The following is a 23,862-nucleotide window of genomic DNA, read 5'->3' as shown; positions in this document are numbered from 1 at the left end:
GTGTTTGGGCACTCTCAGCTCCTATTGAAATAAAAAACAATGAGAGTCCTGTAGCATCTTAAAGACTAACTGTTAGTCTTTAACTGTTAAATCTTTAAGGTGCTACAGGACTCTCGTTGTTTTTGCTGTATACAGACTAACACGGCTACTTTTCACCATGGAAGGTACTGAAATCAAGTATCTGTAATTATTTTTAATCTATTTATTTACAGTAGCTACCACTATCTGCTACCTTCTCCGAGAACATCAAATGACAGAATATAGAGGGGTTAGGGAAAGGAGAATCTAACGTTGGGTTTCTCATAGTGGCCATGCAGGTGATAGAATTTCAGGAGCAAAATGCAGTTCCTGTGTGCCCAGGTGTTAGGACCCCAGAAATGCATGTGCATATACAAAGTACAAGTGGAGGTTTCCTGCTGAAAATGAGTTAAATATTTTGGAATATGGACCTATGGGATTTGACTGTCCAGTATGAGTTTTTGTTTTATAGACTATAATATATTTTGGGTTTGTTTGATTTATTCTTTTATAGGATAGATTTATTTAATGTTTTCTCTTGTTAACCAAATTGAAGAATAATTATGTTTAAACCACTCTTTTAGGGAAAGGTGTATATACAAAATGCATATGGCCAATAACTATTTGGTTTAAAAGCATGTTGTGAAATTCTTGGTGAAATATTTTAGATCTGAACATTTCTGCATGAATCAGTCTAATAGAAAGGAGATCCACATGTTAATTCATTTGCTACATTCCAACAGTAATGGTCTCTTAAATATCGTGTCTTTCCCTCCAGCCCTGAAGCGGATCACTTTGCACGTTTAGATGAAAGTATTCTAACATGTTTTAAGCTTTAGGCATTTTAAATACAAACCTATTACTGTTATATATGACTGTAATTTTTAACTTAAATTCTATTTTCAAGAGTAAAATGTATTCATGTTCATATATATACACTTTTAAAAAGAAATAACCTTTCATGCACTTCCCATAGTTCAATTTTGTGGTGACCCTGATTTGCCATAAGTCACTTATTAACTTGATCTGTATACATTGATACTCATAATGAATGTTTTGTATGTGTCAGCGCCAATAAAACCTCAATAATTCAGAATTCCCTATTACATAAATCAGAACATCTTCCTCAATCATTATTTAATTTCACTGAAAAATTCCCAGGGTTATGTGAAACCTTAATTAACCAAACGTATTTTCTCCATGGAAGTTGGATAATCAACATTGTACTGTTCTGAACATGCAAAGGAAGGGCTGCTATGGTTTGTGTATCATGATAGGTTGCAAACTAATGAAAACAGAGAAGAAAGCTTTGAAATAATACTGTGTAAAACAATGAAAATGTTCATTTAGAAAAAGAAGCTTTAGGGAGCGACTAGAAATAGTATCATGCTTAGAGCTGGTCAAAAATTGAGAAGTCCTTTCCATGAAAAATTTTCCCCAAAACTTTCTTATATTTTGTATCAGCAAAACAAAACAGTTAGTTAATATTTGGACCTAACAGAATCCAAATAAAAAAATTATTTTGAGAAAGGGTCTTTTCCTTTCTCTCCCTTTTTTTGTCCCCTTTTTCTTCTCCTCTCTCTCTCCCTCACCAAAAGCATCCAGTTGGCCATGAATCCTAATTGGGCAGTTCTACAGAGAAGTTGCACAAATTCTCTGCAGTAATGTGCCACTTCGCTCCATGAGTTTTGGGGAACAATCTGCCATCATTTAGCTAGTAATCTACCCCAGTATCCCAGGATGTAAAGGCAAAATTCCATACAGTGGTGGGATCTAGAGAAAGGGAGGTACATATCAGAGGCAGAATCCCTCAACTTCTTCAGCCTCTGGCTTCTTAGATGTAGGCTCCCTCCTTTCACAAATAAAACAGAATTTGTTATTGTCCAGAATCATTTATATCCAAGTAAGTGTGTTGTCTGGATTTTAAAATCCTTCTTTTTGTTGTCCATTTATAAATGAAATAATTATATTTATGATTATGCTATTTTACTTTTTCCTTTAAAAATACATTTCAAGAATAGGCGCAAACCAAAACTTCCAAACATTGAAGGTGTTCACAATCTGAACCTGGACCTGAAATTTGCTGATTGAGTGCAACTCTGGTGCATTATTTCATTTTGGTAAAATTTTCTTCTAAAAGAAAAACTGTTTCTAACTTCCCCATCTTTCTAAGAACTTATATTTTTAAGACTTTTGTATCTTTTACTTGCTTTGGACTTCACTTTTAAAGAACCATTATGTTATTTTATAGTGGACTATCCACTATCTAGAGTTGTGCATATACTCTTAAGTGAAGTCCATCCAACGTGCTTTATAGTTTTTCAGACTTGTATCTTTCTCCAACTATCTTTCTATTACCATTACCTTCCAGAATTGTCATCTTTGAGACATTTTATACAACAGATAGAGCCACTTAACCAATTAAATCAGAGAGCCATTATGCTGTTATACACCCCTCTTGGTTTTAGCATATGTAATTAACCACAAATTAATGCTAATATTTTCATTTTGTGGTGTTGCCTTGATTAACCACTTGAAGTAATTGGTATTGAAATGGCGTTGCTGTGTTTTAGCTCATTGATAATGCTTTATTTTGTTGCTAACTGTACATCAATACAAAGTCTTTAATAGCATGTCACAATTCTTTCAGGCTGATTCAGCAAAGCACTTAAGCAGATGTGTAACTTGAAGCAGTTGAGCAAGCAATCCTATCAACATTAATGATTGATAGTGATGTTCAATAGTATAAGTAAGTTAACAATGAACATTGTTACCATGTTGTTCTGCAGCACCAAAGCAATAGGTAAAATAATTTTCTGACATTATATTGAGCGTTAAACACAGAATCTCTACAGTCTAGTTTATGAGGAAAACCTGAAGGATCTTTTGTGAAATTTTGCAGGGTGTCTATAGAAATACTTTGTAAATTTTTGGCAATTTGTATGAACTTTGTCACAGATTTCACTTGAGGGAAATATAGCTTGAGGAGCCAGGCAGTTTGGGAATCCCTGCAGTGCACTTGTCAGACAGCGGGGAAGCTAGGCAGCTCACCAAATCTGGCTGTCAGACTGGTGGGAAACCAGCTTGTATGCCTGCCTGCCTGATTTCCATCAAATGTTTTTGACAGAATCAACACATTCCTGCAGAAGGTTTTGATTCTTTGGAATCAGCATTTTCCTACAGAAAACTATTTCACTAGAAAAGTTTTGACCAGCTCTAGTCTGTAAAGGTACTTTAAAGTCCTCAGGCTGAAGCACTACAGAAGTGCCTAGGTATTATTTAACTCAACATGATGAGCCTTCATGTTCTAATATGAAGTGTGTATCTACCAGGCACTTGCCAATAAGGTTTGAGTGGCTTGTTCACTTCAGCTTGGATGCAGATGGAATATTGGTTTGCATCTCTAGTAAACAGAGAGTTGCATTATTAGATTGATGTCTCTTTGCATTGTCCTAATGCTCCACTCTTCCACATCCATTTTTAAAAATGTATTTAGATCAGGTTTTTTAGTAGCTGATATGACATAATTTGTCTGTATGTAATCTATTCTCAACAGAGCCTATGACATGCTTGGGGCATGTTCCAGAGCCCACCTTTTTTTCTCCAAGTTTTTGGAGTTGATGCATAGGAAAACAATATGTTTGATATTTAGTGATTACCCTTATAGTTATTATTTCCTTTAGCTTGTTTCAGAGGTGTGTCGGTAGCTTTGTAAATTAATGACTAAATGTTGCTGTGGAAATTGTTTTAATTTTGTAAAGTACTTGGGGTGAAATTCGGATCACATTATAGTCAATGGGAGTTTTGCCGCTGACTTCAACAGGGCCAGGAATTCACCCCTGGAATTGCAGGTAGTTGTTACATATTCAAAATAAATAATGTGAGATGTGCTTTTAGGGACCTATCTTTGTTCCTTTTAAAGCCAATGGCAACACTCTCATTTACTTCAGTGGTGAAGCATCAATTCTAAACAGTTTGGTTTTACCCCCATCAGTACGTTTCATCCTTTGGCTGATGCAGCCCATTTTTGGGCTGAGCAGTTAGCCCAATGTTTGGAAACTTGCTAGCTTGGTTCCATTAGGAGGAGAAATTAATTATATCAATCAAGTACTTCTTTGGTGCAATCCTATTTGTTTACAAAGTCCTGTTTCATGAACACGGTAAGAACAAACAGGAAGCAATTTTCTTGCCCCCAGTTTCCAAGCCTGCCTTTCCAGTGAGTCCTATGCCTCTGCTCTTTGTTAGGACCCACTGTCTCTCTTGCTGTCTGCTAGCATTCTGATTTCTTAATACCTCTCACACACACACACAGCTGCAACCAACCTGTGCCTCCCTCCGCATTTGCAATCAGTCTTGAGGGAAGCCCTTCAGGCCATATGTTTAGCAGCTTCTCAGGCCTTGCTGTGCGCAGGCTTCCATTGCTTCAGTTATAGCTAAACAAAAGGGCATTTAGTTGCTCCTTCCCGTTAGCCTGAACTCCAGTTGTTTAGTACATCCATTGACTTTAGTACATCCATTGACTGTGGTTGATTTATAGATCAAAGACCCACTGGAAGGTAGCTGGTAACATCTTCCAGCATCACAATATTGTGATCATGAGGATGAAGGTACGTACAGTGGTCTAAGTTAAAAATTCCTTGCAGTTTTAGAAATATTACTTCTTGGAACCACATTCCATACGTAACCTGAGGAATAGCACTGGAACCAGTAATATTTCAAAAACTGCAAAGATATTTAAATGTTGAATTCACTGACTTTATTATTGTTAGTGCCATGAAGTGAACATACCTTCTATTTAATTTTAAATCTTATCTAGGTCTTGGATAAACTGAATTTATTTCATTTTTATGGCTATTTGAAGTATGCTATGAGAGGCGTGCCACTAGTCATTCACTCCCTGTCTATGTAATTAAAATCTATGTTGAATGTTTTGCCCTTTATTGTACACACTTTGCTTGTCTGCATAAATATTTTCAGATAGGCATCTCTCTAAAGCTCTGGAGTTCTGTGATTATTTCCTATGATCACTTTCTTCCTGGTTTTTTTTTTTTTTTTTTTTTGACTACATGAAAAAATGTCTGTGGTGTTGTGCTGTACTGCGTATGGCACTTCTTATCTCAGGCAACATTGTGCTCCCTAATCCATTTTCCACTCCTTTCTTCACCTGTTAAGTCTCAGCTTTCTTAAGATTAATAAATCAGGAAGCTCTCTAGGAAATGCAAGTGCTGAAGTGACATTTATGCCATTCGTATTATATTACAGTTAATATACATTTACATGTATTTCTCCAGTCTTGTTTCTGATGTGGTTTGTTTGCTTTTCAACACCTGACTTTTTTTGCTCTGTCAAATTAACTTATTTTTTATTTTAATGGTCATTCATTCTTTTGTGCACAAACATTTCACAATCGATACAATTTATGGCAGAATATTCAATGAAATTGTTGCCTAACACTAATGTACACATGGAGGGAAATTAATGTAGTCTTTTTCAGCAAAGGGTGGCTGTAGCTGCTCAGTGTGAGCAGAAGTCAGTTTTTCGATTTGACGGACCCCAAATTCAAAATAGCTACTCACCCAGAGATAAGAGCAAGCAGGAACTCTAGTTTTCCACTTCACGGGACATTGCAATATTTAGAAATTTGGGGTGGTATTGATTCAAAACTATACCAGATTTTTCAAAATTTCTCATGAACTAAAAACCAGAAAAGCAATCATTTATAAAACATTGATGCATGGTGTTTCTGAAATGAACTAAAGTCCCTAAGGCCCTTGCAGCTGCTAACTGAAATTCTTGGTCTTGTCACTTTCACTGCTGGTCTTCAAAAAGAGCAGTGAAACTGCTAAGACTATCAAGTTCAGACAGTAGCTGCTGGAGCTCCCAGGCTCTGAGGCAATTCCTTCCTGCTGACTGCCCTGGGGCTTAGGATCTCAGGGCTTCAAGACTCCCAGGCCAGCTGGTTCCCCAGGATGCCAGCAGTTGGGTAGCATAGAAATCCAGATGGCCTTGGGAGTCTGGAAGCATGGGGGTCCCCAGCCCAATGCAGTTTGCTTGGCAGGGCTGCCCTGGAGCTGTTGATGCTGAAAGCCTGTCCCAGGACTTCCACTACCCCAGATTTGTGTCAGAGAATCTGCAAATCCTAAGAAGCCTCAAGTTTTCTAGGTTCCTGGCTTCATGGCAGGGATTTTAGAAGCACTGAGAGCCCTGGCTTCCCCACTCCCTGCTGTAGACTCAGGAGCCAAGGCCTTGTTAGAACTGGGGCTGCCAGGCTCATGGCTCCAGGACAGGGAGCTTGCAAGCCATGCCATTGACAGCCCCAAAGCTGCAGACCTTGGAGGACCTGGGGCTGTCCACAGGGCGGTGCTGCCCTGAAACCATGGACCTTAGGAGCGCTGGGGTCTCCAGTAGCCCACCAGGAAACCAGGCAGATTTCAGTCAGTACCTGCTTATGCTTCACCAAAAGTTTCTCAAACCCAAGACATTTCCACAAAATATTTACAATTCATCAAATCAACATTTTCCATTAAAAAACCAACCCCCCCACCTATTTTTCTGAAAATTCCCAACCTACTGTACCAGAGATATTGTCCAGCCCACCCTGGCTTGGATGGCATTTGGACATCAAACCCCAGCCCAGAGAGGTTGAGGTTAAAACTGCCACTGGGACAGACTTCAGGGAGTCTCTGATGATGGATTTTTTTGGTCCTAGTTACACAACTCCCACGATTTCAGGAGATATGCTCCTCCCTGCTTATCTCAGCCCAAACAGCCACATTGATTTGTTACATGGGGTTCTGCCAACTCAAAGCTTGTGGTAACTTTGTGCGATGTGGTGTCAGGAAAAAAAGCAAATGAAGACCCAGCCGTCCAGCTGATAGATGCACTGGTAGAAACTGTATAACACAAAAGTGCTCTTACTTCAAAGCTATACCTTACGTAGACTCACGCACATTCACGTGTCCACAACAGATTAGTCAAACACCTCAACCCGCAAAAATTACTGAAGTCTGGGGCGGCTTTTGAGTGGAAACAGTGAGGACTTTCCCGATTGGCCTGATCTTCCAGCTGTCTTTGGAGGATCCAGAAGCTGTGTCCAAGAAGAGATCCCAAAGAGTCCAAGCTTCTCCCCCTATTTATCCTTGTTAGTAGACAATGACACTTCAAGAAAGAGGAAAAAAAAGTTTCAAGAGCTAGAGCTAGGTTTGCCAGAGTACTTAATTAACTAGATGTGTTCCAACAGAATCTGCATAACTTCAGGCCCAGACAAACATCTCCCCGAGGGAATGCATAAATAAGCTTATTGGTCTTTTCCTGAAGCACAGATCTCACACATCCACCAAAGCAGCAGGGAAGGGTGCAGGGTCAGGCAAAGGTTGAGCAAGAGGCTCTCTTCCCCTCCCCACTTGGCTTAGTCATGCCAAGGCTGCACAGTCCTGTAGAAAGGCCTACCAAGTTTGGCTGCTGTTAGCAACAGATATGATAGTATAATATTGATTATCAAGTGGTCCTTGGCCCTTTTACTTGTCTATCAAAATCTCCCAGTACAGATTTACTATCCTGCGAAAACTGTGTCCACCCCAAATTAGTGACACAATGTGGCAATTGTGTGGGGAAATCTAAAAGCAATTCTGACTTCATCCTGACGGGGAAAAAAACGTTGTTAGTTCTTATTCTCCAGCTAGCCTAATAGTATTTAATTGCTAAATATATATTACTGTAGGAATAAAATTGTAATTGTAACCCTGTAGATTAATTCATAGCTTTTAATTCATACCCTTATTTGTGTCAACCTTTATATGGTTATTATTGAAATCGTGTAACATTTGAACTTCTTTCAGTCATACTCCATCTTGTGAATATAAAACCCCATTTTGACCTATGTACTCCATCTTGTGTCAAACCCTTTCTAACCTTTAGATGAATAAGATAGTTATCTGAACAAGGTATGAATGGAGGGTGTATGTGTGTGTGAGTCAGACCCAAACTGCCAGCTTGTCCTGATGAGGTTGTCCTGATGAAGTCTGAAGTCCACCCTAGGCTGAAGAGTGTGAACACAGCCCCCAAAAGCAAAGAAGGATCCACCCCAGAAAAACTTAATCAAACTTAATCAAAGACATCAAAGAACAAGCTGAAAGTCACGTCTGCTATTGTACCAGCAATCAACGGTCACAGAGAAGCGACGTGACACAGCAGAACTGGAAAACCTATAAAAGACTGGGTGAGATTTCAAGGCTTTGGGGGAAAAACAGTGTTCTACACATCATCTAAAGAAGAGCGTCGGTGCACACCCAATAAAGACCCTGCTCTCCTCGTGCCCAGCTTCCCTGGCCAGGTAGCTGCCACGAGCCACGAACTCCAGCAACGGACCCTAGCTACGATCACAAGCCACGACCAGGACTGGTAGCTATATATAACTATAGAACGCTTTCTGGTACGTTTGGGCATGTGTGTGTGTGTGTGTGTGTGGGTTTAAGTTAGTTATTACTTTAGTTTTTGTCAATAAATGCGGCATACTGCCTTTTCCCCTTGAAAAAGTCCCGAGTGCTCAATTTTGCACAACATTACCGTTGACTAACTGCTTGACCTAAGTTCTACCCATAGAACATGGATGTGTGGAAGGGAAAATCCTTGCTGCAGTTGGAAATCCTGAATGGACCCTTGCTTCTCCCGTATCTCAGCCTAACAGTTCTTTATTTCACAGCCAATAAGAAGTCTCCTTAGAGTGAGAGGGGAGTGATCTTTAGCCCAGTCTGACACCAATTTGGGCTGTGATTTGATCTGGAAGCACAAGAAGCCTCTGGAATTCATCCAGGGAAACCACCTTCAAAAACTAAGCCCAGCTGGCCACTGTCCTGTGGGTCAATGTGAATGGCAAAAGGGCCAAGGAGGGGGATGTGTGAATGGATGACTAAGCTGATCAATTCCACTTTAACTTCATTTTCTGAGTCAAAAGTATTGATCTATTGTTTCAGTAACTTTCTTAATTTTTCTAATTGGTCTCTTAACTTCATATTTATAAGTTTGAAAACACTTCCGTCCAGATTCTGACCTTGCTAAGGCTACACTGTGCTGCTCTGAATCCCCAGGTAGTAGTCCAGGTGTGTAAGGGGTACATGGCTGGGAAGGGCTGGAGCTCTAGTGATCCCTGACTGCTGTAAAAGGGTTTGTGCCACATGCAGCAGCACCAAAATTTACAACCACTTTTGCTTCCTGTTCTTAGTCCCTGATCCGCAAACTGTGTCCCCAAATAGTCAGTCCCAAGGATCTTACTCATATCTTTCATTAGATACTCTTTAGTACATAAACCAGTGAATGACATGGATTTCGAAGTTAAAGATGGCAATTCTCCTCGTCTTCTGTGCTAATACTGAAGTAATTCAGGTATCATGTGCCACCTGACACAGGACTAACCATCTAATACCCAGTTAGGATGAATATTTTACCAGCATATCATTTTACAGCTCCCTGACTGGTTGAATTAAAATGAATATCCAAATAAAACAAGAGAAAAGCTTTTAAAGAGTTCCTATTGTCTCTGAAGCTAGTTATCAGCTCCTTCTAAAGTTATTTTGTTGCAGAGAACAACTTCTCTTTGTCTGTGACTGACAGGCACAATATTCTGGTTTTGGTGTTAGATATGAAAATAATGAATTAATCAAAATAAAACCCCAAATGATAAAAAGTTAAAAACATGCTCTTCTTACCACCACCACTAGTTTTAATTATTTTTCAACATGTACACTGAACTGGTGGTTGAGTCTAAAGAAATCTGTCAAATATTTTGGGTCTGAAGGATGTGAAGAACTGTGCAAGGAGGGAAGAGAAGAATATAAAAAGGTATCTAGTTCTGGCATTTGTAGACTTTTCTAGGCGAGTATAATTGGGTAATTGTTAGTCCAGATCCTACAGCACAGCAGTGATTGCAAAGCATTGTTTATGCCAATATTTTCAAACTTAGTGCCTAAAGTTAGGTACTGGTGCCTGGGATTTTCAAAGGAATTCAATGGAATTAGGTGCCTAACTTTCATTGAAAGTCAATGGGAGATTGTGTCTTGGAAAAATCTCTTCCTATGTCTATACTTGGGTACCTAAATAAGTGTCCCAGTTTTCAATGGAAATAAGCATCAACAGCCTCTGTTTACTTAAGCCAAGAATTTAAGAATGGCTGCCTATACTTAGGCTCCTAGCTCCTTATATTGCTGCCTTAACATCAATATAAAAACCTAAGTTTAGGCACCCTGTTTTGAAATTCTTTGGGGCATCATTGCTTCTAATATATCTCTTAGTACTTCTGCCTTGGCTCCACTGCACATCAAGGTTTACATTATACCAAAACTGGTACTCACTTCCTGACTTCTGTGTTCTCTTCTTCTGTTCTGCAATCCTCCTTCATCCCTTTGTCTAACCCAAATGTTTCCTGGTTGCTGTGAGAGGTTGAGGGATGTCTCATTCTATTGCTCTTCTCTCCATTTTTTTGGTTGCTTTCAGGAGTGTAGAGCTTCATGGCCATCCCTCCCTGCCAGTCTCGGGAGGAGAGATCTTTGCTGATGTTTCTCAGTGTCAATTCAGCCACAAGTTGAACGCTCTGGATGGGAACACAGGCACTGGAACTTTTTCTCTGGTGATATAGGGAGACAATACTGTATCTGTTTGCCCACCATTCACATGGATAAGGGTATATTTGAAACCATAAGAGCTAGAACCTTTTTGATGATGTTAAAGAAAACTTGGATTCTGCAAAAGTTGATGGCACTCTCTTCAGATACTTTCTTACTTATTGTGGGTGAATGGATTATCCATAGTAGCACCACAAGCCTTGCTGCCCTGCCTGACCACGCTTCAGAGATTACAGTGCACTGTACTTTGATCCATGCCCATTTGTTCTTTAGCTTGCTTGCTTGTTAAGGATGTCAACTGCACTAGATGGATTTTACTATGCAGAAAACTATGCAATGGGTGCTGGACTGTAATCCGCTCATTCATGTATGCCACTGAGCAGCCTTTAGATAATCATGACTCTTGATCACTCCTGCTCTGTACTGGAGGCAACCTCTCTGCCTCTGATCCATGCCCTAAACCTCTCTTTCCCACTATTTATATTTATTTAAGATAACAGAAACATGGAAGGAGGGAGGGTTCTCCTCTCCTCATTTCATTTCCATCATTTGTAACCATGCTTAGGAACAAATTATATGGAAAAGGATAACTAATGGATTATACAGGGAGGGGAGAGTTTGCATTAGATCAAATAGTGTTCCAAACAGTTGTGTAGCTACCCTTGAATTTTAATAATGAATACTTTTAGTTATTTCCAATGTTAAGTTTTAGAAAATCAGTATTTCTTAAATATGGTTTTTAATATCACTTATGAATAAATATTGACAATCTGCCACTGTTACTAGAAGTTTTCTTTGAAGTCAAAAGCAGATTAATAACCATGCATGCTACTTATTAGATAATATATAGAAAAGAAAAATAATCTACCCCTGGTCTTCTGTAAATTCAGTGTAAAGAGGAAAAAAATATGCAAACAAAAATTTTAAAAGGTGAATAGACTAGAACTGCACTTGTGAATTGTTCCCCCAAAGGCATTATAGGTTCTTATGGTTCACCAACCAAGTGTCGATAGGGCAAGACACCAAGCTGTAGCTGCTGCTGCTTCTGTGTCTAGTGACTTTAATCCACTATCCATCAGAAATATAGCCTGCAGAACAGTGTAATGTCAGAGCCCATTGCTAACTGTTTTAGTATTAGTATTAGTATTAAACAAAACACCTAGCACTCCCTGTCTGCTATTGTTACTTGTACACTGCTATTCAGATGGTTAAAGGACAAAAACTTATGTTATTCAACCCAGCTCCTATTAAATCTGTGGCTGAAGAATTCCTAGCTATGGTAGGAATTCTAGACTGAGTCGTGTTTTTGTCATACAGGCACAGTTATATTGAATGCAGAGGGATCTACTAAAGAGAGAACCAAAAGCAGACACAAAAGGTGGATATGAGCTATTAAGTTTGCATCTAAATATTTCTAGATTTGAGGGTATTGGATGTGTAGTTTTGATTTCAATCCATCTCTTATATACATATCTAGGAATGAAATGTTATTTGCTATTCTGGTAGGTGTACTCCCTTAGTCCTTTGAAAAATTTCCAGCCTAAATTCATTGCTCCAAGGAGTAAGAGTCTATTGCCCCAATAACTAAAATTCATTGGAAGATCTGTAAATGCATCTTGATCTGTTTCTGAAGAGGTGATATTTTTGGATGAAGGTAAAGCATCACTCAAGCTTTCTTACCAATCTCCATTATCCTTGGATTCATACACCTGGCCTTCTATGAGTCATTTATATTTTAATCCTGTCCAGCAATTCATATTTGTCCTCTGTGATTAGCAGTAAACTTGAAAACTGTGTCCTGGGGTTTAGGTAGTGAATTTTTATGCTTGCATTTCCCAGAGAGGTCTCAAGGTTGCCCCAGGCAGCTGACTAATCAGACTTTCCTCAGACTGATTAACCAAGATAAGAGTATTTTTTTAAGAAGGAGTTTCATAACAAAACTGTACTCATCTACTCCATCTCAAGATTAAGGCTTGTTGGAAAAAAAAATCTGTAAATGCCATTTTTTGTCTGTATTTTATAAAAAGGATTTTTATACTCTTTCTTCATTGACAAAAAGCCTGAAATGAAATTCTGTGAAAATAAGGAATAATATTTTATATATATACACACACACATACACACGTGTTGGGTTTTTTTTCCTTGAGAAGAAAATAGGAGCTCTAATTTTTCACAAATAGGGAAAGCTGTGTGAACATTTGTTTTTTCTGAAATTCATAACAATTTGGGGAATCCTGAATGCAGTCTTCAAAGTGCTATTCAAGGATGTGGATGTGTAAATGTTCTGTTACTGCAGCATTTTTAATAAACCGAAAAGTCTGAAATTCATCTGTAGAGCTTAATGTATATATTTTTTTAAAATTGCTGTACTTCTTGTTTCTGAAAGACCTTTCCAAATCAAATCGCTTCCTTCATAATGGAATACAGCAATTGCTTATTTGCCCTCAGCCTTCACAGTGAGAGATTACCCAGAAGGTTTCTTTGGAGATTCTTAATTAAAATTGCTTGTGACAACCAATATCATTGTGTCCTGCTTTGCATTATTATCACTTTAAATATTTATATTATAATACCACCTAATGCGCTCCTATCAGGTTGATGCCCTAGTGTGGTAGGCACTATACAAATATAAGTGAAGACAGTGAATGCCAGGAAGAGTTTACATTATAGAAATTGAAGTATAAGAAGTAAAGTATAAGAATCTTTACATTCTCTCCAATGTAATCTAAATTGATTTGATTATTGCTCCTTTTAAAAGTTCCTTCTAAACAGCTGCTTTGGGCACTTAGGGTAAAAATTTCAAAAGTGCGTAAATCCCATTTTCAAACATGACTTATACACTTAGCTGCCTAAGCCCCTTTGGTATTCACTAGAAGTCATAAACATTTGGTAACAATCACCAGAGCTATTAATTACTCAGTGCTATGTATGTATTAATATTTTTAAGTGGGGGAAATCTATTTACATGTTATAATATGCCCTAAAGAATTACATGAGAGGTAGAATTCATGATATGCCACTTTGAGCAATTTTGTATTAAAGCAGCTATAGTAGCCCAGGGTTTTATGTATTCTATGGGAATGTATCAGTTTTAGTTCTTTTAATTTCCTTCTCAGTGCCTATCTGGACATCTGACTTGTGTAGTTTGAGATCAAGGGATTTTTCACATTTATAGAACTCAGAATTCAGTTTCGCTTCTCCCACCTACATATAATGCAAAATGTTTCAAAACAAGGTTCTCAAAATGTCATTAAAGTACAGAATGTACTTTAGTAGTTAACATACAATAGCACAGAGCTACCTGTAATGTGTTAAATCTTTCTACTTCTTGAAAGCTATTCTGCCATCAGATTGATACCAAAAGTGAACAGAATCAACACTAAAACGAGTCTAGGAATATATTTGTTCAGGGGATGGAGAGGAAAATCCTAATTTTGAGAGAGGAGGATGTGCGAAGAGTCGGACAGATATAACTGAAAATGCCTTCCATTTAAGATGCCATGCCTTGAAAAGCATATGATTCACTACAGCCAAAGTTCATTTTAAGAATTGGAAACATGAACCATTTCTATAAATATGTGTGATTTATACACACAGTGTAGAACTCTGTAGTTGTAAAATTCTGGATAACTTCTGAGTAGGATTGTATACCACTTTCTAACACATAGGTTATTTAGCCTTTGAGCACCCACCTTCACTGATTTCTACAAAATGTTCCTTTCCATCAGAAAGATGTATGTGTGGTCTGTTGTCAGAGAATAACTTGTTGACAAAATATGAAGTGGCTATGACAAGCCACTTATGAAATATGAGGCTCAGAGTAATTGGCTGGTATATCACTTTATGAAAAGTCTGACTTTTTTGTCATTGAATACCTCCACAATGGACTGGCTTAGCTCCCAGTTTTGTTACATTCCGTAGTCCTCAATAAAAACAAATACATGGGTTACCTAGATTTGCTACAGAAAATCAAAACTCTATGACTCCTCTAAAATCTTAGCAGTGCTGATTAATTTCTTAATAGATCTCACATAAATTACAAAGATCATCTGGGAAGGCAAAAGGAGGGGATCATTTATTATTTAGGGTTTTTTTTTTTTTTTTTTTTTTTCAAGTTCTGTAGCTGAATCCCAGATTCTTTCTCCACCTGAGGAACCTTGTTAGTCAAATAGCTGGGGTTCAAGAAGCACAAAATTTCATAGCATTTTATAATGAATGATGAAATTAGCATTGTGAGTTTCCACTCACCAGTACATCTCAGTGGCAGATCAAAACTCTAGAACTATGGTTTTCTTCATAGCACAAATCTGTTTTGCAGGCTACATTTTCAAAAGCCACTAGTGATTTCAGATGCCAAAATTTGAGTGTTCAGCTTCTCTCCTTAAAAGGCCCTGGTTTATAGAAAGCAGCTCTCTGAAAATTTTCCTATGTAACATGTTTCAAATTGGGCTCCCAAAATAACTAGTTTTTTGTGGGTTTTTTGGAAAATTTAGGCCTCCTAGAATATGTTACCAGCAGTAATAGTGACTTTGAAATTATAATGCTGTGAATGAAATGATAATGCTGTGTACATTGAAATTATAATGCTGTGAATCTTTCCATAACTATGTGCTGTTAGTGTGTGAAAACAGGTCTTGCAAGTTGTGTGAAGTCTTCTTGAACTATAGTATTTGGTTTGTTTTATTTAAGGTTGTGTTTCAATTTTAAATTCTGTTTTGACCACCAGTCTAACTTTTTCAATAAATTCTTTTTAGTGTAACATTTCTTATGTTTTGTCTATGGCCTGACAATTTTTGGGAAAGTTTGAGGCTACTCAGAAAGGGACATTTCTGAAAATAGGACTTAAATAAAGGTATTTTTAATTTTTGGGAGAGATTTCCAATACTTTTTGTCTAATGCATTATCCCAACCCAAAACGGGTTGGTCTAGGAACTTTGAGAAACTTTCTTAAATATTTTAGTTTTTAGGAATAATTTATAAAAGGTGTGTGGGTAATTCCAAGAGCTGTCCTGTTTCTCCCCAGTTGGTAACGTTATTTTTATTTTTCAGTCTTGGACAGCTTAAAGATCTTAAAATTACAGTGTATTTGGTGTTACTTTTAAGCATGGCCAGCAAAATAGCTGATGATAATAGATTTACTCGGGTGTGAGAGGGCAGAATCTGAATGCAATGGAGTAGCACAGGTTAACAGAAGAAGAAAATGTTTTCCTATAGAATCTTTATTGCCATGATGATTCAATAGCTGGGGGCTAGGGTTAGATGAAAAAACACAACCAGATTGACTTTCAGATCCATAGCCGAATTTTTATGTCTGGCAATAGATGTTGTTCAACTATTTCTTGTGACTAAACAATCCAAAGAATATAGCCTCTTTTTCCCTGTTTACCAATCTATCCTGATATCTGCATATGTAATTATTTGTGTATTTGCCTAATAGAATAGCCAAACAATTTTCATCATATGGGTATAAGGATGCGGGGACTTAGATCCTAAGTCTACAGAGACTGAGACCACTGATGTTCCCACCTCACCTTGTCTCCTGACCTCTGGCCTCCAATCCCAGCCTGATTCTGACCTGAGTCTTGTCTCCCGACTCTAGCTTGGTACTGCCTCTCATCTCCAGTGTCCAACCTTGACCTGACTTTAACCCTGACTTTTGCTTATTGATCCTGACTCTAGCAATTCCTCTGACTCCTGCTCACTAATTACCATCCCTGACGTGTTGCCTCCAGCCCAGCTGTAACTGTTGGGACAGAGCATTTACATCCCTATGCCTTAGTTTTCCCAGACCCATTTCTGACCCTGTCTGCAGGAGCCCTTTAACGGGGAAATGGAAGAGGAGGGGCCTACCGTCACTCACTGGAACCCACAGGTACCAGATCAGCAGGAGTAGGTCATGCAACTCCAAACAGAAAATCATCTACTGCGGTCCTAAGTGGGGCAGCTCCTAGAGGAAAATCAGACACTGTGAGCAGCTTGCATTGTCTCAGGAAGAGGATTCCAAGCTCAAGACTCGGGTTGTACCACTACTGAAATGTTTTGGAAACGACCAGAAGTTAAGGCGGTTCCTAAAGCAATGCTGTCACCTTTTCCTGCTCTGCATTGAATGTACCCCACTGACCAGACCAGGGTGGGACTTAGTGATCAGTTTGCTAGCTGGAGAAGCGCTGGATTGGGCTTCCCAATTCCCCCCTGCTGGAACAGGACAGCCCAATGTCAATGGACTGGAATGCCTTCCTGAAAGTATTTTCCACAATTTCTACAATCCTCATTATGCTTACTCAATGGAAGCCACACTATAAAGGCTCCAATAAGGGGAAGGGCTAACTGTTTCATATGCTGCCCAGTTCCGTCGTCTCGCAGCTGATGTTGAGTGGAATGAGGCAGCCCAACTGCATCACTTTCAGTGTGGACTTAGTGAGGAAGTAAAAGATGAGCTAGCCCACACTGAGACCCTAACCCGCTTGGATGTTTTCATTGACCTCTCTGTCTGCACTGACAACTGGTTGCATGAGTGAAAGGAGGAGAGGAGGTGCATCTTGCCACCACTTTGCCCACACCAAACACCCCAGGGCTCAACGATGAATTGATGCAGGTTGATCTGGGCAACAGATGGTTGAACCTGGAAGAAAAGGAACGGTGTTTGCATAATTACATATGCTTTTATTGAGAAGCACCAGCACTTGCCATTGTCTCTTCCCCATTGTGGACCTCAGCCCACAACAAATTGGGAAATGAGTATGCACAAACCATATGGGAGGGGGAAGACCTGGGCACCACCAGGGCACTGTTCTGACACTACATGCATCCCTCAAGAGAAACGTGGTCCGGGACACACAGGTCCTCCCCACACTTACAAGTATGAATAAAGTCATGTACCATGGAAGGGGCCAAACTGATTCCCCCTCAGTAAGTCCTGATTGATAATGGGTCTACCGGTAACTTCCGAAAACAGGTGCTAAAGCCACTCAAGTGCCACAAATCCCATTCCATTTAAAGCCTACATCAGTCCTCATAGAGATGATAGATGGATCCCTCCTGTCTTTGGGGCCAGTAATGCAAGAAACATTATCCGCAGAGGCTGTAATCCAAGCCCGTTGGAAAGTGCTTTAGTTCAATGTGACCTTATTGTCCACACTTACCCCTAATTCTTCACATTGCCTGGCTGAATCAGCACATCCCTTGTATCTCCTGGTGAAAAAAAGAGGCTCAACTTCCCCTGTGAATACTCCTGAAGGGTCTGCCTGTGTGCAGCTGGCCCCATCCCTCAGGTTCTGGGCTCCTGCAGCCAATTAAAAGTGAAAGCACCTGTGGGGGGACTGGAGATGGTGACAGCTAGCCAGAATATGTCACTCCCAACCCTGAGTCCCTATCTCCCTGAAAAGTATTGGGATTATGCAGATGTTTTTGATAATAAAAACAGAAACATGCTACCTCTGCAGCAGGATTATGACTGCCACATAGACCTGCAACCTGGAGAGAAGGTCCCACATGGTCAGATTTATGCAATGTCCAAGCCAGAACTGGAAGCCCTGCAGGTGTACAACCTGGACAAAGGCTTCATCCAGTATTCCACCTCCCCAGCCTCCCCATGTAAGGATGGGACAACTAGAACCCAGGTCTGCAGAGCCTGGAACAGCTGACGTTCCCACAGTGCCACCCAAAGTCTTTGCAAAGCCACAGCCAGGAAGCACTGTGGAGAATAGACGCTGCAGGAAGCCCTTCCAAAGGGAGCCAGAATGTCAGTACCTTGGCCCTTTGATTGGCTAGCCACCCTATTTAAGCCTGGAGAGTGCTCCAGGAAGTTGTCTGGGCAGCAGCACAGACTTTGGGACTGCTGCTACTCCAGATGTTACCTCGTCTCATAGTCTCTGGTCTCTAATCCCAGCTGACTGTTGCCTCCCGATTCCAGCCTGGTACTACCTCTGATCTCCAGTCTCTGACCCTGGCCTGATTTTGACTTCAACTCTTGCTTATTGATCTCAGCTCTATCAATTCCTCCAGTCCCTGCTCAGTGACTACCATCCTTGACATGTGGACTTCAGCTCAGCTGTGGCTGTTAGGCCAGATTGCTTACACTCTGGCCCCTTACAATGGGGTGTTTGCAAACTCTTCATTTTGACCATTTATTGCTTGTGGTCTGTGTTTTGTCACATGGTACTCTATCTGCTTTCCTGATTAGGTGACAGAACCTTTTTAAACAGAAGCATAATGAATGACAAATTGAAAATAACACATCTCCATCACGTACCTGTATCTTTGTTCTTGGTGGAATATGGGTATTCCTATGAAAACCAATTTTTTCCATTGAGATGAACAAAATCCTGTTTGTGTAAATGTTTCAAATAGTGAATAAAAAGATATGAACAAGGTGAAACCAAAATACTGTTCAGAACTCAAACAGTATTCACAAATATTGGTTTGGTGTGATTTATAGAATTTAACTAACTGTGACTTGGAGTTAGAAAAAAATCATTTATATTTTAAAAGGAGTATATTTGATCTTGCAATCACTGAGACTATAAACATGGAACTCCACAATGCCATTTTTTCATTTAAGAGTAGATCCGAACTTCAAAGCTCCTATATAATCAAACAAGCAAAATAGATAGCACATAATATTGTCAAATATGAATTTGTCAGAAAAATTGGACAATGTAAAATAAGTGATAATGAGTCAATGGAATAATTTAGTGAGCAAAGCCGATTAAAAGAAAAAGTATACCACATATGTATTAAAGATACTTCAGTCTTGGGGAAAAAGATCGAAGAGTGTGGAAAAAATCAGAAATGTGGATTCAAGATAAACCCAAGGTAGAGTTGGCCATGTTGGGACAGATGCCCTTTGCCTGCTCATCAAAACTTTATGAAGAATTAATGTATAATGTCTGCTCTTTTGCTTTTCAAGTTCTTAGAAGGGAGACTCAGGTACCACGTTGTAGTGCTATTACATCTGTGATAAGAATAACTGAATATGTGAACTGAACTTTTTCTGCACCTTAGAGCTAAGGATAGATTTGACAATAAAACCTCATTGCTATGGATATCTGTTGGCCTTCTGCCAATGCTTATGTTTAAGCACTGTTGGGATTAATGGTAAATTTCATATACAACGGTCTTTTTACATCTTGATTCACTGATATGAGTGCAAGAGGTAAATTTTAATGCCAAATAACAAAGGTACTACTTGAAAGAGCTACCACATTACTTAGATTTTTACAAATTGTTATTGACTTGAATGTTGGATCAGATCAAACTTTTTTCCTGCCAGTGTATCACAGCTATGCACAGAAAGTCAGATCTGCTGTGTGTTCCTGCAAAGGCATCTATCTATGCTTCCTGGAAGTGTCTAAGTAGATAAATGGCATGTGATTAATAGACTTCTGCTAGCACATATAATGTCCATAAGCTCTGTTTTCTTGAATATCTTCCATGGACATCATAAAGTTTAGACCATATAGAACATAGTGGCTGTTTTGAGGAGTCAGGGAATACAGACGTGCATTCACCTAATCATCAGAGAAAGGTGGGAATCTTTTTCCACTGAACCAATGAGCATTAAAATATTGAATAATGTATAACTATTAAATTACTAAGGTTGCCCATGTGCACCACAACATTAACACGATTCAAAAGAAAATGCTGCTTACTTGATTTTCTGTTCCTTTTTCTATGAAGGTCACTCAGTCAAACTATACAGTATTTGCAGTACTTGCAGTTTCACTGAAGAATTATCTGAGAGAGAAAGTTGTGTAAATTAAAATAACAATTCCCATTTTAAACTTTGGCCCTTTCTCATTGGTATGCAAGTTTGATAGGAAAGTTTGGAGCTGAATATAAAGCTCTAATTAGTCTCTAGAGGACTCACATGGACAATCAACTGCTCATTAGTCTGTCAACTTCCTTTGAAGCTGATTATTTTTTCAGTTGCATGCTCTCTAGTATGAAAACAGAAATGATGTATGTTAATTTACTTTCCAGATATTGCAACTGCCTATCCAGATAAGAAGTCAATCTTAATGTACGTGACATCACTCTTCCAAGTTCTACCCCAGCAAGTCACCATTGAAGCCATCCAGGAAGTGGAAACATTGCCACGGCAGTCAAAGGTTACTAAAGAAGAACTTACACAATTACATCATCAACAGCGCTTCTCTCAACAGGTGAGTGTCACTGTTCAGGGCAACCAGACCTGTATTTCCCCTCAGTGGTTCAACATGGGTATCCAGGTTCAGGCTTCCAGCTCCCCAGCTGTTGCTTCTCTTGTTTGAAGACATGCATCTCCCTTTTGACTGGGGTATTGCCAGGCTGTACTGTTCCGTGCCTTCGTTGTGTATTTCCCAGTGAAGAGAGTGCCTAAACACATCTGCTTTCTCTTCAGAGACTGATAACGTCATTGCTACAGATATAAGTTACCACATAGAGTTTTCTAAGCAAGTCCACTTTTATTTTTAAGGTTAAAAAAACAAACAGAGAAAACATTTACAAATAAAAAATGAACCTGCATGCATGCTAACAAAGCTTGACAGAGTTCATCACAACTCTAACATGGGTTCTGGTAGGGTAAGTCCTTTGACCCCTCACCATAGGGGAGTCCCTGTGAACTAACAAGTTCATCACAGCTTCAGCTCAGAACAAGAACCCCCATGACAAGTTTAGTCCATCCTTTGATCTGAAGTTGCCAGAAGCTGGTAGTTAGTGTATAAATGGTCTCTCTCTCTCCATTGTGTATCTTCAAAAGTCTGGCTTTGGTGGGGAAGAATTTGCATTCCTCTTGCCTCACAGTGTTTCCTAAGGAAATACACTTGACTATTATTGTTCCAGAAAGACCTTTGAACTTCATCATACCTTCCAGAGATTATATTTATCTTGTCTTCCTGCTAAAGAAATTCCATGCAATCTCACAATAGTACATAAGCATTTTATTTGTAATACCAGAACTCCAAAGATGCTATTGTTAATTCAGTAAGATTTGTCCAGGATAATACAGGATATTGTCTGTGTGACACAATGAGTTCTTTCACTTTTCTGTTTGCAACATGACAGTTTTAAGATATGTTTCAAGAGGGCCAAAAAAAAACAAAAAAAGAGAGAGCACGAGAGAGAGAGAGAGAGAAAATCTGCAGGCATATCTGTAACTACAGTGAACAGATTGATCAAATATTAATATCTGCATGAACTGTATTTTGTATTGTTTTGCATGCAGTATTGGGCTGTTTCAAAATAACAATTCAGCAGATGTTTGCTGTATATTTCTACATTATAATATCAGATATTTTATCTTCAAAGGGCATGTAATTAATATTTTGGTTTATGAGAAGGAATAGAATAAAAGGTAAGGGTTGTAAATGGTATTAAATAATCTTGGTTATTTCTCTTTTTTAAATGCTGTCCATTTTAAAACATTAACAATCTAGACAATACTCTGTTGAAATAAAAAATGATATTTATATGAAGTAACTTAGACATATGAAAACTGTCTTATTTCATGGAGTAACTGTTGTCTGTTCTGTTTATTCAGTGTGTTTTCATTTGTCAGTGTTTAATTTACACTCAGCTGTCCTCACCCGCAGTTTGCCCTTTCAGAGCACCAAAGTCACATGTGCTTTCTCTTGTGCTTGCTACCTCAGTTATTCTTCTGAATCAGCCTTCAGCCAATATCTGCTGAAGTGGTTGGAGACTGAGACTAATTTACTCACTCTATCAAGTTAACTCTGTCTTGCTTATGGGAGACTCAATCCCTTCCATGGTTGTTCACCTGATGAATGCTGGCTTCATTTATTCAAGACTTATTACAAGGTTACTTGTTTTCAGCTTTAGCTGGATTATAGAGAGAGATCCTTTACTTAAAAAACGAGAGTCCTGTAGCACTTTAAAGACTAACAAATTTCCGCAGGCATAAGCTTTCGTGGGCTGCAACCCACTTCGTCAGATGCATGAAATGGTAATCACAGATAGGAGGTGTGTATATATATATGTCCAAGGGTAAGAAATAACAATGGGGAGGGTAAGTGTTAACAAAGTCCATTCAATTAGAGTAGATGAGGACTTTTCACAATGGTTGATTAGAAGATGAGAATGTGTGAACAGTGACAATTACTTCTTGTAATGAAATAACCATTCCAAGTCCCTATTCAGACTCAGTCTGATTGTGTCTAGTTTGCATATGAGTTTCAGCTCTGAGTTTCCTCGCTGACGTCTGTTTTTTAAGTTTTTTTTGTAGAAGTATGGCAACTTTCAAGTCAGCTACAGAGAGTCCTGGGAGATTGAAATGTTCTCTCTACTGGTTTATGGATGTTACCATTTTTTATGTCTGATTTGTGTCCATTTACTCCTTTGCGTAGTGACAGTCCGGTTTGGCCAATGTACATGGCAGAGGGGCATTGCTGGCACATGATGGCATATATTACATTAGTAAATGTGCAGGTGAATGAGTCCCTGATGGTGTGGCTGATGTGGTTAGGACCTGTGATGGTGTCACTAGAGTCGATGTGCAGGCAGAGTTGGCAATGGGGTTTGTTGGAGGGATAGGTTCCTGGGTTAGTGTTCTTGTTGTAAATGTCTAAAATGTCTCCAACGGCTGATGTCTCCAACAGCTAAAATGTCTCCAACAGATCATTAAGGATCTACAACCTGTCCTAACAGATGATCCCTCACTCGCTCAAGCCATGGGAGGCAGACCTATCCCTGCTTACAGACAGCCCCCCAACCTGAAGCAAATACTCATCAGCAACCGTATACCATACAACAAGAACACTAACCCAGGAACCTATCCCTGCAACATACTCCATTGCCAACTCTGCCCGCACATCGACTCTAGTGACACCATCACAGGTCCTAACTACATCAGCCACACCATCAGAAGCTCATTCACCTGCACATCTACTAATGTAATATATGCCATCATGTGCCAGCAATGCCCCTCTGCCATGTACATTGGCCAAAACGGGCTGTCACTACGCAAAAGAATAAAAGGACACAAATCAGACATAAAAAATGGTAACATCCATACACCAGTAGAGAGAGCATTTCAATCTCCCAGGACTCTCTGTAGCTGACTTGAAAGTTGCCATACTTCTACAAAAAAAAGCTTCAAAAACAGACTTTAGCAAGAAACTGCAGAGCTGGAACTCATATGCAAACTATACACAATCAGACTGGGTCTGAATAGGGACTTGGAATGGTTATTTCATTACAAGAAGTAATTGTCACTGTTCACACATTCTCA

General features: G+C 39.2%; 1 protein-coding gene across 23 annotated transcripts in view; it reads left to right on the top strand.

Moving 5' to 3' along the window:
* The window catches only part of DMD (dystrophin), a 1,854,857-nt gene that overhangs the window by 621,951 nt on the left and 1,209,044 nt on the right, over positions 1-23,862 (top strand). For all 23 annotated transcript variants that reach the window (XR_010919130.1, XR_010919131.1, XM_067545076.1 and 20 more), the window contains one exon: positions 20,616-20,797. Coding sequence is in view for 21 of the 23 variants with exons in the window: in XM_067545076.1 (XP_067401177.1) it covers positions 20,616-20,797 (182 nt within the window). In the remaining 2 variants the exon portion in view is untranslated. The remainder of the gene's footprint in view (positions 1-20,615; positions 20,798-23,862) is intronic.

Source organism: Emydura macquarii, unplaced genomic scaffold (genome assembly GCF_026122565.2).
Source record: "Emydura macquarii macquarii isolate MOO-44397 ecotype Brisbane River unplaced genomic scaffold, CSIRO-AGI_Emac_v2 contig_1043, whole genome shotgun sequence".
NCBI lineage: Eukaryota > Metazoa > Chordata > Testudines > Chelidae > Emydura > Emydura macquarii.
The sequence above is the reverse complement of the archived record's forward strand: the minus strand, read 5'-3'. Positions and strand labels throughout refer to the sequence as shown.